Consider the following 18,235-nt stretch of genomic DNA (forward strand, 5'->3'; position numbering starts at 1 on the left):
CCCAAACCAATTAAACCCTCCAGATCCTGCTGTACTTAAAAGCACTCCTGGGAAATGAGGTTGATATGGGAAGTGAAACCAATTAAGCTGAAGCCATCAGTGCTGCTAAATGGTATTACCATCAAAAACCCAGAGCAGAAGTCACAGCCTGAGGGACTAAACACCCTCCTTCTCTCAGATACTGACAAGAACATCTGCAGAATGGATTTGACTTCCAGTGTCACCAGAACAACTCTGACATGAACTCAGCCCCAGACTATGCAGGATGCTGCACACCCTCCAACTCCATGAGAAATGAAGTTATGGGCTGAGCCTCCAAAGTGAAGGGAGAAAGCAGAGCATAAATGACTTGAAGCTCCAAAGAATCACAGAACTGTTTGGGTTGGAAAAGATCTCTGAGATCATTGAGGCCAACCATCAACCCAACCCCACCATGGCCTTTAAACCATGTCCCAGAGTGGCACATGCAGACACTTCTTGAACAGTGTGGCCACTAGGATGAGGGAGGTTATTCTTCCCCTGTGCTCAGCACTGGGAGCAGCCAGGCAGAGAGGGACCTGGGGGTGCTGGCAGAGAGGAGCTGCAGAGGAGGCAGCAGTGCCCAGGTGGGCAGCAGAGCCAATGGCATCCTGGGCTGGCTCAGGAGCAGTGTGGGCAGCAGGATGAGGGAGGCTCTTGTGCCCCTGTGCTCAGAACTGCTCAGGACACCCCTGCAGTGCTGTGTCCAATTCTGGGCTCCTGAACACAAGAGAGAGGTTGAGGTGCTGGAAGGCGTCCAGAGAAGGGCAGCAAGGCTGGGGAGGGTCCTGGAGCACAGCCCTGTGAGGAGAGGCTGAGGGAGCTGGGGGGGTGCAGCCTGCAGCAGAGGAGGCACAGGGCAGAGCTCATTGCTGTCTGCAGCTGCCTGCAGGGAGGCTGTAGCCAGGTGGGGTTGGGCTCTGCTGCCAGGCAGCCAGAGCCAGAATAAGGGGACCCAGGCTGCAGCTGTGGCAGGGCAGGTCTTGGCTGGATGTTGTTAGGAAGTTGTTCCCAGAGAGAGTGATTGGCATTGGAATGGGCTGCCCAGGGAGGTGGTGGAGTCTGTGTGCGTGGAGATGTTGCAGTCAAGGCTGGCTGGGGCACTTAGTGCCATGGTCTGGTTGGTTGGGCAGGGCTGGGTGCTAGGTTGGGCTGGCTGAGCTTGCAGCTCTCTTCCAGCCTGGCTGATTCTATTCTATGAATCTGCTACAGAATAATGCATATTTAACTAAGGAATATTTAACCTCCAGGGATGAGGACTCCACCACCTCCCTGGGCAGCCTGTTCCAATGCCTGACCACTCCTGTAGCAAACAAATTGTTCCTAATCTCCAACATAAGCCTCTCCTGGCTCAATTTCAGGCCATTTCTCTCACCTTCTCACCTGATAGTAGAGAGAAGAGACCAACCCCACCTCACTCCAGCCTCCTTTCAGGGAGCTGTAGAGAGCAGCAAGATCTCAACATCAGCCAAGGCCACAGAGGGATGACAGCAGAGCTCCCACTGAACCCACCTCTCCTAGAGACCAGCAACCCTCAGCCCCACAGCAGCACACAGCACAGGAAATCCATTTTACCTGCATAGAGACAGCTGAGAGCAAGCACAGTGACATCCTGGAGACGTGTGGGTGTCAGAGGCTCCAGCACAGGCAGGGACAGAGTATCCAGTGCCATGGTCACATCTATGACCAGCGAATGAAACCTGTGGGGGTGACACATGTGGGGGGGATCAGCAACGTGACACACACAGGGGAAAAGCAGCTCAGAGGCTCATCCTGCACAGCTGGCACAGCTCTTTTCCCTCCTGTAGCCAGAACAGTGGTCACAGATCACAGGATGGTAGGGGCTGGAAGGGATAACAGAATCATAGAATGGTTTAGCTTGGAAGGGATCTCAAAGCTCAGCCAGTTCCAACCCTCTGCCATAGGCAGGGACACCTCTCACTGGAACAGGTTGCTCAAGGCCTCATCCAGCCTGGCCTTGAGCACCTCCAGGGAGAGAGCAGACACAACCTCCCTGGGCAACCTGTGCCAGTGTCTCACCACCCTCACTGCAAACAACTTCTTCCTATCATCCAGTTTCAATCTCCCCTCTGTCAGTTCAAACCCAGTCCTCATCCTGTCATTACAAGACTCTGTCAATAGTCCTGCAGCCCCCTTCAGATCCTGCAAGGCCACTCCAAGCTCTCCTCCAAGCTTTCTCTTCTCCAGGCTGCACAGCCCCAACTCTCTCAGCCTGTGCTCAGAGCAGAGCTGCTGCAGCCCTCTCAGCATCTTGGTAGCCTCCTCAGCACTGGCTCCAACACTTCCATGTCCTGCTTGTTTTGGGGGCTCCAGAACTGTCCCCAGGACTGCAGGTGGGGTCTGAGGAGAGCAGAGCCAAGGGGCAGAATCCCCTCCCTTGCCCTGCTGCCCACACTGCTCTTGCTGCAGCCCAGCACAGGGTTGCTGTCTGGGCTGCACTCACACACTGCCAACCTCTCTTCGAGTCCAACCCCCTGCCAGAGTAAGACCACACAATCTAGCTCAGGACACACAGGAACACATCCAGACAGGCCTTCTCCAGAGAAGGAGACTCCACAGCCTCTCTGGGCAGCCTGTGCCAGTGCTTTGTGACTCTTACAATCTCATCCTCATGTTCTGGAGCCCCTATTCCAAAAGGGTTAGAGAGATGCTGAAGGTGGCTAGAGAAGGGCCACGAGGATGAGCAGAGGGTTGGAGCACCTCTCCTATAAGGAGAGACTGAGGGAGTTGGGGCTGTTCAGTTTAGAGAGAAGGCTCTGAGGTGACTTTATTGTGGCCTTGCAGTATCTTAAGGGAGCCTACAAGAAAGATGGGGAGGGACTTTATAGGCTGTCATGCAGTGATAGGACTGGAGGGAATGGAACAAAGCTGGAAATGGGGTGATTCAGACTGGATGTTAGGAAGAAGTTCTTCAGCATGAGAGGGGTGAGACATTGGAACAGGTTGCCTAGGGAGATGCTGAGGTGCTGGAAGGTGTTGAGAGAAGGGCAGCAAGGCTGGGGAGGGGCCTGGAGCACAGCCCTGTGAGGAGAGACTGAGGGAGCTGGGGGGGTGCAGCCTGCAGAAGAGGAGGCTCAGGGCAGAGCTCATTGCTGTCTACAACTACCTGAAGGGAGGCTGTGGCCAGGTAGGGTTGGGCTCTGCTGCCAGGCAGCCAGCAATAGAACAAGGGGACACAGCCTCAAGTTGTGCCGGGGGAAGTATAGGCTGGATATTAGAAGGAAGTTGTTGTCAGAGAGAGTGATTGGCATTGGAATGGGCTGCCCAGGGAGGTGGTAGAGTCACCATCCCTGGAGGTGCTCAAGAACAGACTGGATGAGGCACTTAGTGCCATGGTCTGGTTGACTGGATAGGGCTGGGTGCTCGGTTGGACTGGATGAGCTTGGAGGTCTCTTCCAACCTTCTTGATTCTATGATTTATTAGATCCCCTCTCAGTCTTCTCCTCTCCAGACTGAAAAGGCCTCCCTTCCTCCCCCAGAAAAGGTGGTGGCAGGCTCTTACCCGTTGCGGACAGCAGTGGCATCAGCCACTGTGGCTGGCATGATGAAGAAGGAGTTGGCCGAGACCGCGTCCTGGAAGCGGTTGATGTAGCGCAGGAAGTATGGCAGGTTCAGGCAGACTCTCAGCAGCTTCTCAGAGCCACCTAACAAAGCAAAAGCAAAGTAAAGCAAAGCAGTTCAGCAGTGCTGTTCTCTGCTGTGCCATGGCAGAGCTGCTCAGCAGAACAGATCTAAGACTCGTGGGGCATTGACTTCATTCTTCTTGCTTGGGGTCTGCGCAGTGGGAAAACGTCGCAGGATCATTTGGGTTGGCAATGACCTTTAAGCTCATCCAGTCCAAGCATTCTCCCACTCTGACACATCTGGGGCTAAACCATGGCCCTCAGCATCATATCTCTGTGGCTTTTAAACACCTCTAGAGTTAGGGACTCAAGCATCTCCCTGGGCAGCCTGTTCCTGTCTTTGAGAACCCTTTCAGTGAAGTGAAGAAGTTTCTTCTCAAGTCCAACCTAAACCTCCCCTGGGGCAACTTGAGGCCATTGTCTGATCTCTTGTTCCTTGGGAGAAGAGACCAACCCCTACTTCACTCCAGTCTCCTTTCAGGGAGCTATAGAGAGCCAGAAGGAGTCTCCTAACTCTGTGAAGAACTTCCTCCTAACATCCACCTCCTCCCCTGGCACAGCTTGAGGCTGTGTCCCCTTCTTCTGTTGTTGGGTGCCTGGCAGCAGAGCCCAACCCCACCTGGCCACAAAGATGGTCCAAGGGCTGGAGCAGCTCTGCTGTGAGGATAGGATGAGGGAGCTGGAGGTGTGCAGCCTGGAGAGGAGAAGACTCCAGGGGGACCTTAGAGCTGCCTGCCAGTACCTGAAGGGATCCTGCAGGAAGGCTGCAGAGGGTCTTCTGCTGAGGGTGTCTGGAGACAGGACAAGGAGGAACAGACTGAAGCTGAGGGAGAGCAGGGTTAGACTGGAGCTGAGGAAGAAGTTCTTCAGCATGAGGGTGGTGAGACACTGGAACAGGCTGCTCAAAGTGGTTGTGGATTTCTCCTCCCTGAAGGTACTCAAGGCCAGGCCAGATGAGACCCTGAACAACCTGGGCTAGTGGGAGGTGTCCCTCCCCATGGCAGAGGGGTTGGAACTGGATGATCTTGAAGGTCCCTTCCAAGCCAAACCCTTCTAGGATTCTATGAGCCTTCCTTGCTTACATCAATATGCAACCCAGTACACCCTTAGGGTCAGAATGTTTATTCCCATCCCAGGTTGTAACAGTGCAGAGACATTTGCTCCACCATGCTTTCCTCCCCCTCCCCCAACACTAGGAAGCTAATTCTCACCAAGTTCTTGCAGGCTGGCTACATTCTGAGCAATGAAAATGCTTTTTGTCTTTGTTGCAGAGCTTTGATCAGTGGAAGCTTGATCCTCATTTTCTCCTTCCACCTAAAAGGAAGCACATACCCAACGTCTTATGGAAGCATTAGAAACACAAAGTGTCACAGAGAAGCCTCTGCACAGAGCTCTAAATACTTCAGAAAGGTTTTCTTGACACTTGTAGCTCAAACCCCCACCAGTTCCTGCCCTCTGTTCCTTCCCTGCAGCAGGTTATGAATGCTAAAATGCAGACTGCTGCTTCTTTACCTGTGTCTCTGTCATGATAGATGGTGATGATGAGACTCTAGGGTTAAAGACTGATGTCAACTGATTGAGGAAGTTCATCTGCACTTCCTTCTGCCTCAGCTCCGGGCTCACTGGGGAGGCCAGCTCCTTCTGATCCTCTACTGCAGGGGAAACAGCAAAACATCATTTTCACACACCCAACCCGGGTGGTTTGCTATGCCTAACTCATGTGCTGCAGGAACAAAAGGAGAACTCAAAGCACCAACCATCAGAGAGGGTTTTGACAGTCTGAGGCAGCTTGGCTGACTTCATCATGGCTGTGAAGGTGATGATTTCGGTGCGGTCCAGGCGGCTGCAGCCCGTGCAGAGCCCCTTTATCAGCAGAATGAGGTGCTTCTGCACAGGGAAAGACAGCAAGCACAGCTTCAGCTCTCTTCACTCCCTTTAGCCCCTGAGATCCTTTATTCTCACCTGCTGCATTAAGAGCACTGCAAACTTCAAATTAGTCAAGCTGCTGCAGCATGGCAGATCCTACAACGGGCAGGGCTGGAAGGGACCTCAAGGCTCAGCCAGCTCCAAACCCCCCTGCCATGGGCAGGGCACATCACACTAGATCAGGCTGCTCACAGCCACATCCAGCCTGGCCTTAAACACTTCCAGAGATGAGGCTTCCATCACCCCCTCTGGGCATTCTGTTCCAGTGTCTCACCACTCTCATGCTGAAGAACTTCTTCCTAACATCCAGTCTGGATCACTCCACTCCTACTTTTGCTCCATTCCCCCCAGGCCTATCACTACCTGACATCCTAATAAGTCCCTCTCCAGCTTTCCTGTAGCCCCCTTCAGATACTGCAAGGCCACAATAAGGTCTCCTTGGAGCCTTTTCTTCTTCAGACTGAACAGCCCCAACTGTCTCAGCCTGTCCCCACAGCAGAGCAGCTCCAGCCCTCTGCTCAGCCTCGTGGCCCTTCTCTAGCCACGTTCCAGCATGTCCTGATCTTTCTTCTAACAGAGGCTCCAGAACTAGGAGCCTCCAGGTAGGGTCTCACCAGAGTGGAGCAGAGGGGGAGAATCCCCTCCCTCAACCTGCTGGCCACACTTCTTCTGCTGCAGCCCAGACTCTGGTTGGCTCTCTGGGCTGCAAGTGCGCATTGCTGGCTGATGTGGAGCTTCTCATCCACCAGCACCCCCAGGTCTCTCTCCCTAGGGTGGCTCTCAAGATCCACTCTGATCTCAGCCCAAAGGTCATGATGGTTTATTATCTGCAGGTTACTAACACTGTCCCATGTGCTTGCTGTGGAAAAACAGCTGGAAAAGCTCTCCTACAACACACTAAGGCTTAGAGCCAGCCCTATTAGAAGCTACACTATGAAGTGAACACTTCTCCCACGCTTCTCCTTTTGGAAATGGATTTGAGACTAAAATACAACTGGGGGAAGAATCTATCTTTAAAAACTCAACAATCAGGCAACAGAAGAATTTTGCTGCAGGTTGTTACACAAAACCAGATCAGGCTGCATGAAGCTGCAGGAGATTCAGCTGAGATCTGCTCACGCGAGGCTTCAGGCCACCTTGATTTTGGCTCACTCACAAGCTGAAATCTTGAGTAAGGAATGTAGGAGGGAAGAGGCAGTTGAGGCCCCATCCCTAGAGGTGTTTGAGGCCAGGCTGGATGAGGCTGTGAGCAGCCTGATCTAGGGTATGGTGTCCCTGCCCATGGCAGGGGGGTTGGAACTGGCTGCTCCTTGTGGTCCCTTCCAACCCTGACTGATTCTACGATTCTAAGATCCAGCAGGTATCAGGCTCTACTGAGCCACTTAAGATCTTCACCCATTTTAGTTTATGCAACATTAGAACAAATATTTCAAGAATTAGAGGTCAAAGCCCATTTCTGCTTGCCCCCAGCTGTGCTCACCTGTGATACAGCACAAGCTTCGTCAGGGTTCTCCAGGCGCAGCAGCGAGAATTCGATCAGGACTTTGCAAGCTGCTGCCACCGACTGCAGCTGGTTCCTTGGTACTGCAAAAAAGCAAACAGCTCTGCTCAGTGCAGGCTTTAAAAGCCTTCAGAGTGAGATGTTCTTCATGCTTTCAATGGAACAGAGCTCAGGCTCATTAAAATGTAACCCCAGAGATGTCAGGAAGGCAAGGATGACACTTTGTACCCAGACAAGGCAATTTGGATACAATGGCTTCCCCAACAACAGCATCTGACAGCGACAGAATCACTGGAGAACAAGAAACAAGTTGACTAACCCCTCTTTTTCTGCTGCAGTTGCCAAATCCTGTCAGTCAGCAGGACATAAAATATTCTGAGTCACAATGTTTTGATCCTTAATTCCAACATAGTCACAGAAGCTGCCGAAGAAGAATCTAAACATCCTTGGAAGCAGATTTCAACTCATTTGGTCAAACACTGATTTCCCTAAGTGGATTCAGGCCCATGAATATGCAGTCAAAGTGGCAGTGCTGCCCAAAATGTGGTGACCAAACACAGCTACTGCCAGGTCTCCTTCTCCATCTTGAGCTGACATTCAGCCAGAACAAAAGGCAGCAGTGCTGGCACCCTGTGCTGGGCCTTAAAGTCACCCAGAGAGAGACAACTAAGAAAGGAGATCAGTTCTGGGTCACTTTTACTATGTGCTAGCAATAACTCTAGAGTAAGAGAAGTAAAGGGTGGGGAACACTTACTCAGACCACACACAGTAGTGATGTAATGTGTAGAAAGTGCAACAAAGGAAGAGTAGAAGGGCTCATATTGTTTGTCGTGGTGCAGGATCTCCGACTCGCTGCAAGAGGAGAACAAGAGATGCGTCAGTTGCACACAGCAGGACAGAACACCTCACACTTAGCAAGGGATGCAAGACAAGGTCGTTAAAAACACAGGTTCTGCCCAAATCAAAGCTTTGAGGAGGGAATCTTCTTCCCTCGTGTCCTTAGGGGCTGAGCTCTCCAGCACGGCCATGCACACAGGGAAGTGAGGGAGGTTAATTCCCCACACTGTAAATGCTTCTCCTCCACACTACCCACAGGTCAGCTCCTTTACAATCACTCTCCCAGCCAGAGGTTCATTAACCTTTAAAGTTACTCTAAACTTGGCTGCCCATAAAGCTTGGACTGTTTGTTCTTCTAGGGCCAGACAGGCTGTGCCAGGGCTGGAGCACAGACACTGCCTTTCTGCCCAGGTACCCAGACAACTGCTTGTAAACTCCTGCAAAACGACTGCATAACAACAACAAACACACAACAGCAGCATCTGCAGTGAGCTGGGCAGCAATGGAGAGCTCTGGCAGGTAACACACAGAAGAGAAAAAACACATCCACTGTAGTTAGCTTCCTGGGTAGAGACTTCAGAGGTCTGCATCCTTCCACCCTGCAGGCAAAGCTCAGAGCCAGTGAAGGTTTAATGCCAACTCAAGCCACAAGTTAAGGTTGTAAAGCAACAGACAGAAAAGTCAGACAGGTTGTCCCCAACAGATAGAAATCAATCTCTGTGAGGCTTTCTGGCCATGGAGAGCCATAGAAACAACTAGGTTGGAAGAGATGTCCAAGCTCATCCAGTCCAACCTATCAACCAGACCACTGATTCCAGTGTCTAACTGTGCTGATGGTGAAGAGGTTTCTTCTTGCACACAATGCCACCAGCTTTGGCAGGGTGGGAGGAGGAAAAGAACCTCCTGTTCCCTGCTGACCTGAGCAGCACCCAATTTGTGCCCAGTGCTACCCCAAGTCATCCTTCCTAGTTGTAACAGCTGTGACTGAAACAAGAGGAAAGCACAAAGCATAATCCTTTCTCCTGGAAAAGAATCAACTGCAAGAAAGACTCAACAGCTCTGCAGCTTTCATTGCAATGTACTGAGACTTCTTAGTCCAAAAAGCTGAAATAGTTAAGTGGCTGCCACAGAGAGGCTTTACTTGAAGATCCTCAGCAGTGTCACACCAGGCTGCCCCTCACCATCTCCTGCCAGAAGCTGCACTGCTGAGTAATGAGCCCAAGAGGTTGAATGTGAATTCCAACACCAGTTGTGTCTCTCTGCCCCTCCTGATCATATGGACCAGGAGACTGAATCCAGCATCAGTAAGTTTGCAGATGACACCAAGCTAGGAGCAGCTGTGGAGCTGCTGGAGGGTAGGAGAGCCCTGCAGAGGGACCTGGCCAGGCTGGATGGGTGGGCAGAGGCCAAGGGGATGAGACTGAACAAGGCCAAGGGCAGGGTTCTGCACTTTGGCCAAAACAACACCAAGCAGCACCACAGGCTGGGGCCAGAGTGGCTGAGAGCAGCCAGGCAGAGAGGGACCTGGGGGTGCTGGGAGAGAGGAGCTGCAGAGGAGGCAGCAGTGCCCAGGTGGGCAGCAGAGCCAATGGCATCCTGGGCTGGCTCAGGAGCAGTGTGGGCAGCAGGACAAGGGAGGTTCTTGTGCCCCTGTGCTCAGCACTGCTCAGGCCACCCCTGCAGTGCTGTGTCCAGTTCTGGGCTCCTGAATTGCAGAGAGCTGTTGAGGTGCTGGAAGGTGTTGAGAGAAGGGCAGCAAGGCTGGGGAGGGGCCTGGAGCACAGCCCTGTGAGGAGAGGCTGAGGGAGCTGGGGGGGTGCAGCCTGCAGCAGAGGAGGCTGAGGGCAGAGCTCATTGCTGTCTGCAGCTGCCTGCAGGGAGGCTGTAGCCAGGTGGGGTTGGGCTCTGCTGCCAGGCAGCCAGCAACAGAAGAAGGGGCCCCAGGCTGAAGCTGTGTCAGGGCAGGTTGAGGCTGGATGTTGTTAGGAAGTTGTTGTCAGAGAGAGTGATTGGCATTGGAATGGGCTGCCCAGGGAGGTGGTGGAGTCTGTGTGGCTGGAGGTGTTGCAGCCAAGGCTGGCTGGGGCACTTAGTGCCATGGTCTGGTGGGTTGGGCAGGGCTGGGTGCTAGGTTGTGCTGGCTGAGCTTGGAGCTCTCTGCCAACCTGCTATGATTCTATAAATGGCAGCTGCAGGGATGCAATGGATTTTAGCAGAATAAAAGAGGACAGGAGAAAACAGCAGCTCCTCAGTTACCATTCTGCTGTACAAGACACAACACTCAGGAGGTGTAAGAAGACAAAGGTGCAGAAATAAGAAGCCAGGGAATTTTATCTGGGTTGGGCATTAAGAGGCTTGAGTTTTATTAAGACAAGTCTTGAGGGACTTCTTACAGCAGTGAGAAGCAGAAGGCATTTGTCAGCTATGAATCACAGAATCAAAGGATTGCTTAGATTGGAAAAGAGCTTCAAGCTCACAGAGTCCAATCCTTAGTTTCACACTGACAAGTCCTTGACTAACCCAAATCCCTCAGCACATCTCAGCACTGTGAATTGCTATGGTTGCAAAGGACCACCAGCATCAGCCAGTCCAACCTTCATCCCAGCAGCCTTCATCACCAGACCAGAGCCTCATGCACCACAGCCACTCTCCTCTTAAACACCTCCAGGCATGGTGACTCCACCACCTCCCTGGGCAGCCTGTGCCAGTGCCTGACCACCTGCTCAGCAAAGAACTTCCAACATCCAACCTAACCCTCCCCTGATGCAACTTGAGGCCATTTCCTCTTGTCCTAGCATTAGTAACTGGGGAGAAGAGACAGCTCCAGCCTCACCACAACCTCCTTTTAGGTAGCTGTAGAGGGCACTAAGGTCCCCTCTCAGCCTCCTCTTCTCCAGACTAAACACAGCTCCCTCACCCACTCCTCACAGGCCATGTTCTCCAGACCTCTCCCCAGCCTCATCACCCTCCTCTGCACCTGCTCCAGCACCTCAGTGTCCCTCCTGTACTGTGGTGACCCAAACTGGACACAGCACTCAAGGTGTGGGTTCACGAGCACTGAGTACAGGGCCATGAGCACCTCCCTGCTCCTGCTGGCCACACCATCTCTGATCCAGGCCAGGATGCTGTTGGCCTTCTGGGCCACCTGGGCACACTGCTGGCTCATGTTCAGCTGCTGGCCACCAACACCCCCAAGTCCTTGCCAGGCAGCTCTCCAGCCACTCCTGCCCCAGCCTGTAGGGCTGCTGGGGGTTGTTGTGGGCAAAGTGCATGACCTGGCACTTGGCCTTGTTACACCTCATGCAGTTGGCCTCAGCCCATGGCTCCAGCCTGTCCAAATGCCTCTGCAGGGCCTTCCTACCCTCCAGCAGATAGACACTTCTGCTTCAGTTGGTGTCATCTGCAGACTTGCTGAGGGTTCATTCGATCATTGATGAAGAGATTAAACAAGACTGGCCCCAAAACTGAGCCCTGAGGGACTGCACCTGTGAGCAGCCATCATCAAATTCTTGGCTGTCAGGAACAGGTTCTGCACCACGAGGGTGCTGAAACACTACAACAGGTTGCTCTGGGAGCTGGCTGGGGCCCCAGCCCTGGAGAAATTCAAGGTGAGGCTTGACAGGGCTCTGAGAAACCTGAGAGAAGAGGAGGCTCAGCGGAGACCTTATTGCTGTCTACAACTACCTGAGGGGAGGTTGTGGCCAGGAGGAGGTTGCTCTCTTCTCTCAGGTGGCCAGCACCAGAACGAGAGGACACAGCCTCAAACTGTGCCAGGGGAAATTTAGGCTGGAGGTGAGGAGAAAGTTCTTCCCTGAGAGAGTCATTGGACACTGGAATGGGCTGCCCGGGGAGGTGGTGGAGTCGCCGTCCCTGGAGCTGTTCAAGGCAGGACTGGACGTGGCACTTGGTGCCATGGTCTGGCCTTGAGCTCTGTGGTAAAGGGTTGGACTTGATGAGCTGTGAGGTCTCTTCCAACCTTGGTGATACTGTGATAGTTTGGGATGCCCCTGCTGAGTGCAGGTGAAGTGGATGACCTTGAAGGTCCCTTCTGACCCAGCCCAATCTGTGATTCTGTGCTAGATAAATGTTACAAGAAGGAAGAGTTTGGTCTGTGGTGTGCTGGAGCATTACTCTGTGCTGCAGCTTTGGCACTGTGGCTTATTGCTACAGCAACATTTGCTTCCCAAGGAAACTCATCACCCACACCAAGTGAGAAGCCTCCACGGCAGTATCAAATACAACACCTCAGCAGCAACCACCACCTCCTGTCTCAGCTCTGCTTCCACATCCCAAACAGGCTCAAAATAGACCTTTTATGTAAGGCAGCAGCACAAAGGCAGCCTCCTCCCTGATGAGGCACAGCAGCTGGGGAAGTTCACAGGCTCACAGATGCCAGGGGTTGGAAAGGACCAAAGAGATCACCCAGTCCAACCCCCCTGGACCAGACAATCTCAGGTCACACAGGAACACATCCAGACAGGCCTGGAAAGGCTCCAGGGAAGGAGACTCCACAACCTCTCTGGGCAGCCTGTGCCAGGACTCTGGGAGCCTTCCAGTCAAGAAGTTCCCCTTGTGCTGAGCTGGAACCTCCTGTGCTGCAGCTTCCATCCACTGCTGCTTGTTCTAGCCCAGGGAGCAGTGAGCAGAGCCTGTCCCCCCTCCTGACCCCCAGCCCTCAGCTATTTATAAGCACTTATTAAATCCCCTCTCAGGCTTCTCCAGACTAAAAGTTCTCCCCTTGTTGAAAACCCTCCCCTGAAAACCACTCTCCCAGACTGTGCAACTTGTGCCCCCTCCCCCCTTCAGCTGTGTCTTCCCACATCAGCATTTCCATCGTTTCTGTCACACCAGAGGCCCAGGTCTAGCACTTTTTGGATAGAGCCAGGAGCAGGGAATCCCAGCAGCTTGATGATGATGCTTACACTTCAGAAGTAAGGATCAGAGTTAAGAAGTGAAATCAAAGAATCCTAGAATGGCTCAGGTTGGAAGAGACCTCAGAGATCATCTACTGCCTGGGACTATTTGGCTATTTAGTTTCACAAACATTTTGGCCTCTACAACCCTGCTTTAGCTTTTCAGCCCTTAGGTTTTGGGCACTGTCCTCATTGATTCATACACTCACAGAATGGGTTGAGTTGGAAGGGACCTTCAGGATCATCCAGCTCCAACCCCCTGCCATGGGCAGGGACACCTCTCACTAGCCCAGGCTGTTCAAGGCCTCATCCAACCTGGCCTTGAACACATCCACAGCTTCCCTGGGCAGCCTATTCCAGAGTCTCACCACCATCATACTCAAGAACTTCTTCCTCAGCTCCACTCTAACCCTGCTCTCCCTCAGTTTCAAACCATTCTTCCTTGTTCTGTCTCCAGACACCCACAGGACAAATGCCTCTGCAGCCTTCCTGCAGGATCAGGCAGCTGTGAGGTCCCCATGGAGTCTTCTCCAGTCTGCACACTCTGAGCTCCCTCATCCTGTCCTCGCAGCAGAGCAGCTCCAGCCCTTGGACCACCTTTGTGGCCTTCTCTGGCTTCCAGGAGGCCTTGTAGTAGCCTTCCACTATCTGAGGGGGGCCTACAGGAGGGCTGGGAGGAACTATTTCGTATATATTGAATCACAGAATCAAGCAGGTTGGCAGAGAGCTCCAAGCTCAGCCAGCACAACCTAGCACCCAGCCCTGCCCAACCAACCACACCATGGCACTCAGTGCCCCAGCCAGCCTTGGCTGCAACACCTCCAGCCACACAGACTCCACCACCTCCCTGGGCAGCCCATTCCAATGCCAATCACTCTCTCTGACAACAACATCCTAATAACATCCAGCCTCAACCTGCCCTGCCACAGCTTCAGGCTGTGGCCCCTTCTTCTGTCCCTGGCTGCCTGTTCTAAGTGAAACTCTAATTAATTACATTCTAATTAAGTTCTAAGTCAAATTCAACAGCTTTAGTGCCAGCTCTAATGCTCCCAAGTCTAACCTTGCCAGTCAAGGAAAAGCAGAGTCAATTTGCTTTGGCTTTGTTTCTCCTTTCAAACGTGAGCTGCATTTCAGCGGTAGAAACCTAAAAGGAAGTCACTGCCACCCAATGCCCACCCTGGGACTCACAGAATCAACCAGGTTGGAAAAGAGCTCCAAGCTCAAACAGCCCAACCTAGCACCCAGCCCTATCCAGTCAACCAGACCATAGCACTAAGTGCCTCATCCAGGCTTTTCTTGAATACCTCCAGGGATAGAGCCTCCACCACCTCCCTGGGCAGCCCATTCCAATGCCAATCACTCTCTCTGACAATAACTTCCTAACAACATCCAGCCTAGACTTCCCCCAGCACAACTTGAGACTGTGTCCCCTTGTTCTGTTGCTGATTGCCTGGCAGAAGAGGCCACCCCCCAGCTGGCTACAGCCTCCCTGCAGGCAGCTGCAGACAGCAATGAGCTCTGCCCTGAGCCTCCTCACATGCAGGCTGCACACCCCCAGCTCCCTCAGCCTCTCCTCATAGGGTTTGTGTTCCAGGCCCCTCCCCAGCTTTGTTACCCTTCTCTGGATACCTTCCAGCACCTCAACATCTCTCTTGAATTGAGGGGCCCAGAACTGGACACAGCACTGCAGGGGTGGCCTGAGCAGTGCTGAGCACAGGGGCACAAGAACCTCCCTTGTCCTGCTGCCCACACTGCTCCTCAGCCAGCCCAGGATGCCATTGGCTCTGCTGCCCACCTGGGCACTGCTGCCTCCTCTTCAGCTCCTCTCTCCCAGCACCCCCAGGTCCCTCTCTGCCTGGCTGCTCTCAGCCACTCTGGCCCCAGCCTGCAGTGCTGCTTGGGGATGTTGTGGCCTAAATGCAGAACCCTGCCCTTGGCCTTGTTCAGTCTCATCCCCTTGGCCTCTGCCCACCCATGCAGCCTGGCCAGGTCCCTCTGCAGGGCTCTCTACCCTCCAACAGCTCCACAGCTGCTCCTAGCTTGGTGTCATCTGCAAACTTACTGAAGCTGGACTCAATCCCCTGCTCCAGATCATCAATAAAGATACTGAACAGGACTGTGCCCAGCACTGACCCTTGGGGAACACCATTCGGTCACCGGAGGAGCCAGGCCAAGCGAGACAACAACTTCCCCTGCGGCGCCGGAACAAAGGCAAAGGGGCAGGAACCGTCCCGAAGCCTCTGCGCGGGGTTAACTGTCACAGGTGCTGCTGCTGTGGCTTGCGGCGGCCACCGCTCACCGCCGGCTGCGCATCCCCCACCCCGCTTATGGTCCCGAGGGCACCCCCCCGAGAGGCTCCCGGTCCCCAGGCAAGCGGGAAGCGGCCGTGCGGGAGTAAGTACCCGGGACGCTGCTCGGGGCTCCCTTTTCCCCAGCAAGCGCCGCTCACCAGCCCGGCCCCTCGGCTGTGCCCTGCCCCTCGGCTGTGCCCTGCCCGGCGCCGAGCGGCCACGCTGCTACCGCGGGAGCGAGGGGGAGCGAGGGGCAGCAGCGAGGGGCAGCAAGGGGCAGCAAAGGGCAGCAAGGGGGAGCAAGGGGCAGCAAGGGGGAGCAGCAAGGGGCAGCAAGGGGGAGCTCCCTTCGCAGCGCTCGTTCTAACGGGCTCCGCGCCGCCGCTCACCCGCCCTAGAGGAACGGCGGTTAAGGCAGGCGGCAAGGGCCCGGGTGCCGCCCCGGGCAGGTGAACTCTCACCTCTCGATAACCGAGGCGAGCAGCTGCGGGAGCTCCTTCATCTCGAAGGCCGAGTAGGAGGCGGAGAGCAGCGGCCGCACCGCCACCTCCCAGCCCGGCTCCGCCGCGCCGCCGCCCGCCGCCGCCGCCATCTTGCCGCTGCGCTGAGGGGGAGCCGCGGCGGGGGGGGGCGGGGGGGGCCGGAAGCGCGAGGAAGTGACCTCAGGGGCCACGCGCGCACAGCGGCTCCTGATTGGAGGAGAGGAAGGGCGCGGCCCGGGCGCGTGCGCAGTCCATGAGTCAGCAAGTTTGCAGGCGGCGCATGCGCAGTGAGGGAGCCTCGCCGGGCAGCAGGCGGCGCATGCGCAGCGAGGGAGCCTCGCCGGGCTGCAGGGCGATGCAGGCGCAGCGAGGGAGCCTCGCCGGGCAGCAGGCAGCGCAGGCGCACTGAGGGAGCCTCGCCGGGCTGCAGGGCGATGCAGGCGCAGCGAGGGAGCCTCGCCGGGCAGCAGGCGGCGCATGCGCAGTGAGGGAGCCTCGCCGGGCTGCAGGGCGATGCAGGCGCAGCGAGGGAGCCTCGCCGGGCAGCAGGCAGCGCAGGCGCACTGAGGGAGCCTCGCCGGGCTGCAGGGCGATGCAGGCGCAGCGAGGGAGCCTCGCCGGGCAGCAGGCAGCGCAGGCGCACTGAGGGAGCCTCGCCGGGCAGCAGGGCGATGCAGGCGCAGCGAGGGAGCCTCGCCGGGCAGCAGGCAGCGCATGCGCAGTGAGGGAGCCTCGCCGGGCTGCAGGGCGATGCAGGCGCAGCGAGGGAGCCTCGCCGGGCAGCAGGCAGCGCATGCGCAGCGAGGGAGCCTCGCCGGGCTGCAGGGCGATGCAGGCGCAGCGAGGGAGCCTCGCCGGGCTGCAGGGCGATGCAGGCGCAGCGAGGGAGCCTCGCCGGGCAGCAGGGCGATGCAGGCGCAGTGAGGGAGCCTCGCCGGGCTGCAGGGCGATGCAGGCGCAGTGAGGGAGCCTCGCCGGGCAGCAGGCAGCGCATGCGCAGCGAGGGAGCCTCGCCGGGCTGCAGGGCGATGCAGGCGCAGCGAGGGAGCCTCGCCGGGCAGCGTGGCGATGCAGGCGCAGTGAGGGAGCCTCGCCGGGCAGCAGGCGGCGCATGCGCAGCGAGGGAGCCTCGCCGGGCTGCAGGGCGATGCAGGCGCAGCGAGGGAGCCTCGCCGGGCTGCAGGGCGATGCAGGCGCAGTGAGGGAGCCTCGCCGGGCAGCAGGCGGCGCATGCGCAGCGAGGGAGCCTCGCCGGGCTGCAGGGCGATGCAGGCGCAGCGAGGGAGCCTCGCCGGGCAGCGTGGCGATGCAGGCGCAGCGAGGGAGCCTCGCCGGGCAGCGTGGCGATGCAGGCGCAGCGAGGGAGCCTCGCCGGGCAGCGTGGCGATGCAGGCGCAGCGAGGGAGCCTCGCCGGGCAGCAGGGCGATGCAGGCGCAGCGAGGGAGCCTCACCGGGCAGCAGGCAGCGCATGCGCAGTGAGGGAGCCTCGCCGGGCTGCAGGGCGATGCAGGCGCAGCGAGGGAGCCTCGCCGGGCGGCAGGGCGATGCAGGCGCAGTGAGGGAGCCTCGCCGGGCAGCAGGGCGATGCAGGCGCAGCGAGGGAGCCTCGCCGGGCAGCGTGGCGATGCAGGCGCAGCGAGGGAGCCTCGCCGGGCAGCAGGCAGCGCAGGCGCAGCGAGGGAGCCTCGCCGGGCGGCAGGGCGATGCAGGCGCAGCGAGGGAGCCTCGCCGGGCGGCAGGGCGATGCAGGCGCAGCGAGGGAGCCTCGCCTGGGCGGCAGAGTGATGCATGCGCAGTGAGGGAGCATCCCCTGGCAGCAGGGCGATGCATGCGCAGTGCCCACGCCCTGGGAGGTGCCGCTGGGACTCGGCTTCGAGTGCCCTAAAAGGACCAAAAAAGCAGCCCCAGAAGAGTCGCAGCTCCGCAGCAGGAGGCTGCTGTTGAGGCGAACTGCAGGGGCGGGAGGCGGCTGATGGGACGCGGCCTCTAACGGGGCGTATCAAGCGCTGAGACGCTTCCTTGTGACAACCCCAATGCCCTCCACCAGCTGTTCAAAGGCCAGCGGCGGGGGCCGGGATCTTCGCTCCCGAATCGGGACAAGCCCAACTCGTGCGTTGCATACAGGTGTGTTTTCAAACAGTCACATTACCCTCAGGATAAATCACAGAATCAGCCAGGTTGGAAGAGACCTCCAAGCTCATCCAGTCCAACCTAGCACCCAGCCCTATCCAGTCACCCAGAGCCTGGCACTAAGTGCCCCAGCCAGGCTTTGCTTGAACACCTCCAGGCACGGTGCCTCCACCACCGCCCTGGGCAGCCCATTCCAAGGGGAAATCACTCTCTCTGTGAAGAGAAGAATGAAGAAGAGGGGAGAGACTTGCCATTCAAATTCCTCCCCCAGCCTTGCAATGGAATAAAGAGAACCCAGGAGGCTGTTTCTCACCAACACCCACCCACTCGTTAAACTTCTTCCCAGGGCTATGACCCCACAGCTCCTTCTCTTCCCAGGCCCTGCATACAGTAGCTCACTCATTACCCAGCCTAGCAGTCACAGCCCAGCAGATGCCAACCCCTCCATCCTCCCCTCACCAAGAAGCTCATCCTGGCTGGCACTGAGCAGTG

At 56.4% G+C, this 18,235-nt stretch overlaps 2 protein-coding genes across 9 annotated transcripts in view; both read right to left on the minus strand.

Annotated features, from left to right (window-relative positions):
* The window catches only part of UBR4 (ubiquitin protein ligase E3 component n-recognin 4), a 157,122-nt gene extending 141,388 nt beyond the window's left edge, over positions 1 to 15,734 (minus strand). For all 8 annotated transcript variants that reach the window (XM_064172127.1, XM_064172126.1, XM_064172123.1 and 5 more), the window contains exons 1-8: positions 15,592 to 15,734; positions 7,844 to 7,941; positions 7,069 to 7,172; positions 5,420 to 5,549; positions 5,175 to 5,314; positions 4,874 to 4,976; positions 3,542 to 3,683; positions 1,594 to 1,718 (exon numbers count right to left, since the gene is read on the minus strand). In XM_064172127.1, coding sequence (XP_064028197.1) covers positions 1,594 to 1,718; positions 3,542 to 3,683; positions 4,874 to 4,976; positions 5,175 to 5,314; positions 5,420 to 5,549; positions 7,069 to 7,172; positions 7,844 to 7,941; positions 15,592 to 15,722 — 973 coding nt within the window. In that variant the 5' untranslated portion in view covers positions 15,723 to 15,734. The remainder of the gene's footprint in view (positions 1 to 1,593; positions 1,719 to 3,541; positions 3,684 to 4,873; positions 4,977 to 5,174; positions 5,315 to 5,419; positions 5,550 to 7,068; positions 7,173 to 7,843; positions 7,942 to 15,591) is intronic.
* Positions 15,735 to 15,870: 136 nt separating this feature from the next.
* LOC135190400 (nascent polypeptide-associated complex subunit alpha, muscle-specific form-like) lies at positions 15,871 to 17,403 on the minus strand. The gene has a single exon (XM_064171752.1). It carries the CDS (start codon positions 17,401 to 17,403, stop codon positions 15,871 to 15,873), a length of 1,533 nt encoding a protein of 510 aa, XP_064027822.1.
* Between the last annotated feature and the right edge of the window lie 832 nt (positions 17,404 to 18,235).

Source organism: Pogoniulus pusillus, chromosome 36 (assembly GCF_015220805.1).
Source record: "Pogoniulus pusillus isolate bPogPus1 chromosome 36, bPogPus1.pri, whole genome shotgun sequence".
Taxonomy (NCBI): Eukaryota; Metazoa; Chordata; class Aves; order Piciformes; family Lybiidae; genus Pogoniulus; species Pogoniulus pusillus.

Coding starts and splice junctions, on each gene's coding strand:
- LOC135190400 (XM_064171752.1), bottom strand. CDS start 17,403: ATGCATCACTCTGCCGCCCAGGCGAGGCTCCCTCGCTGCGCCTGCATC.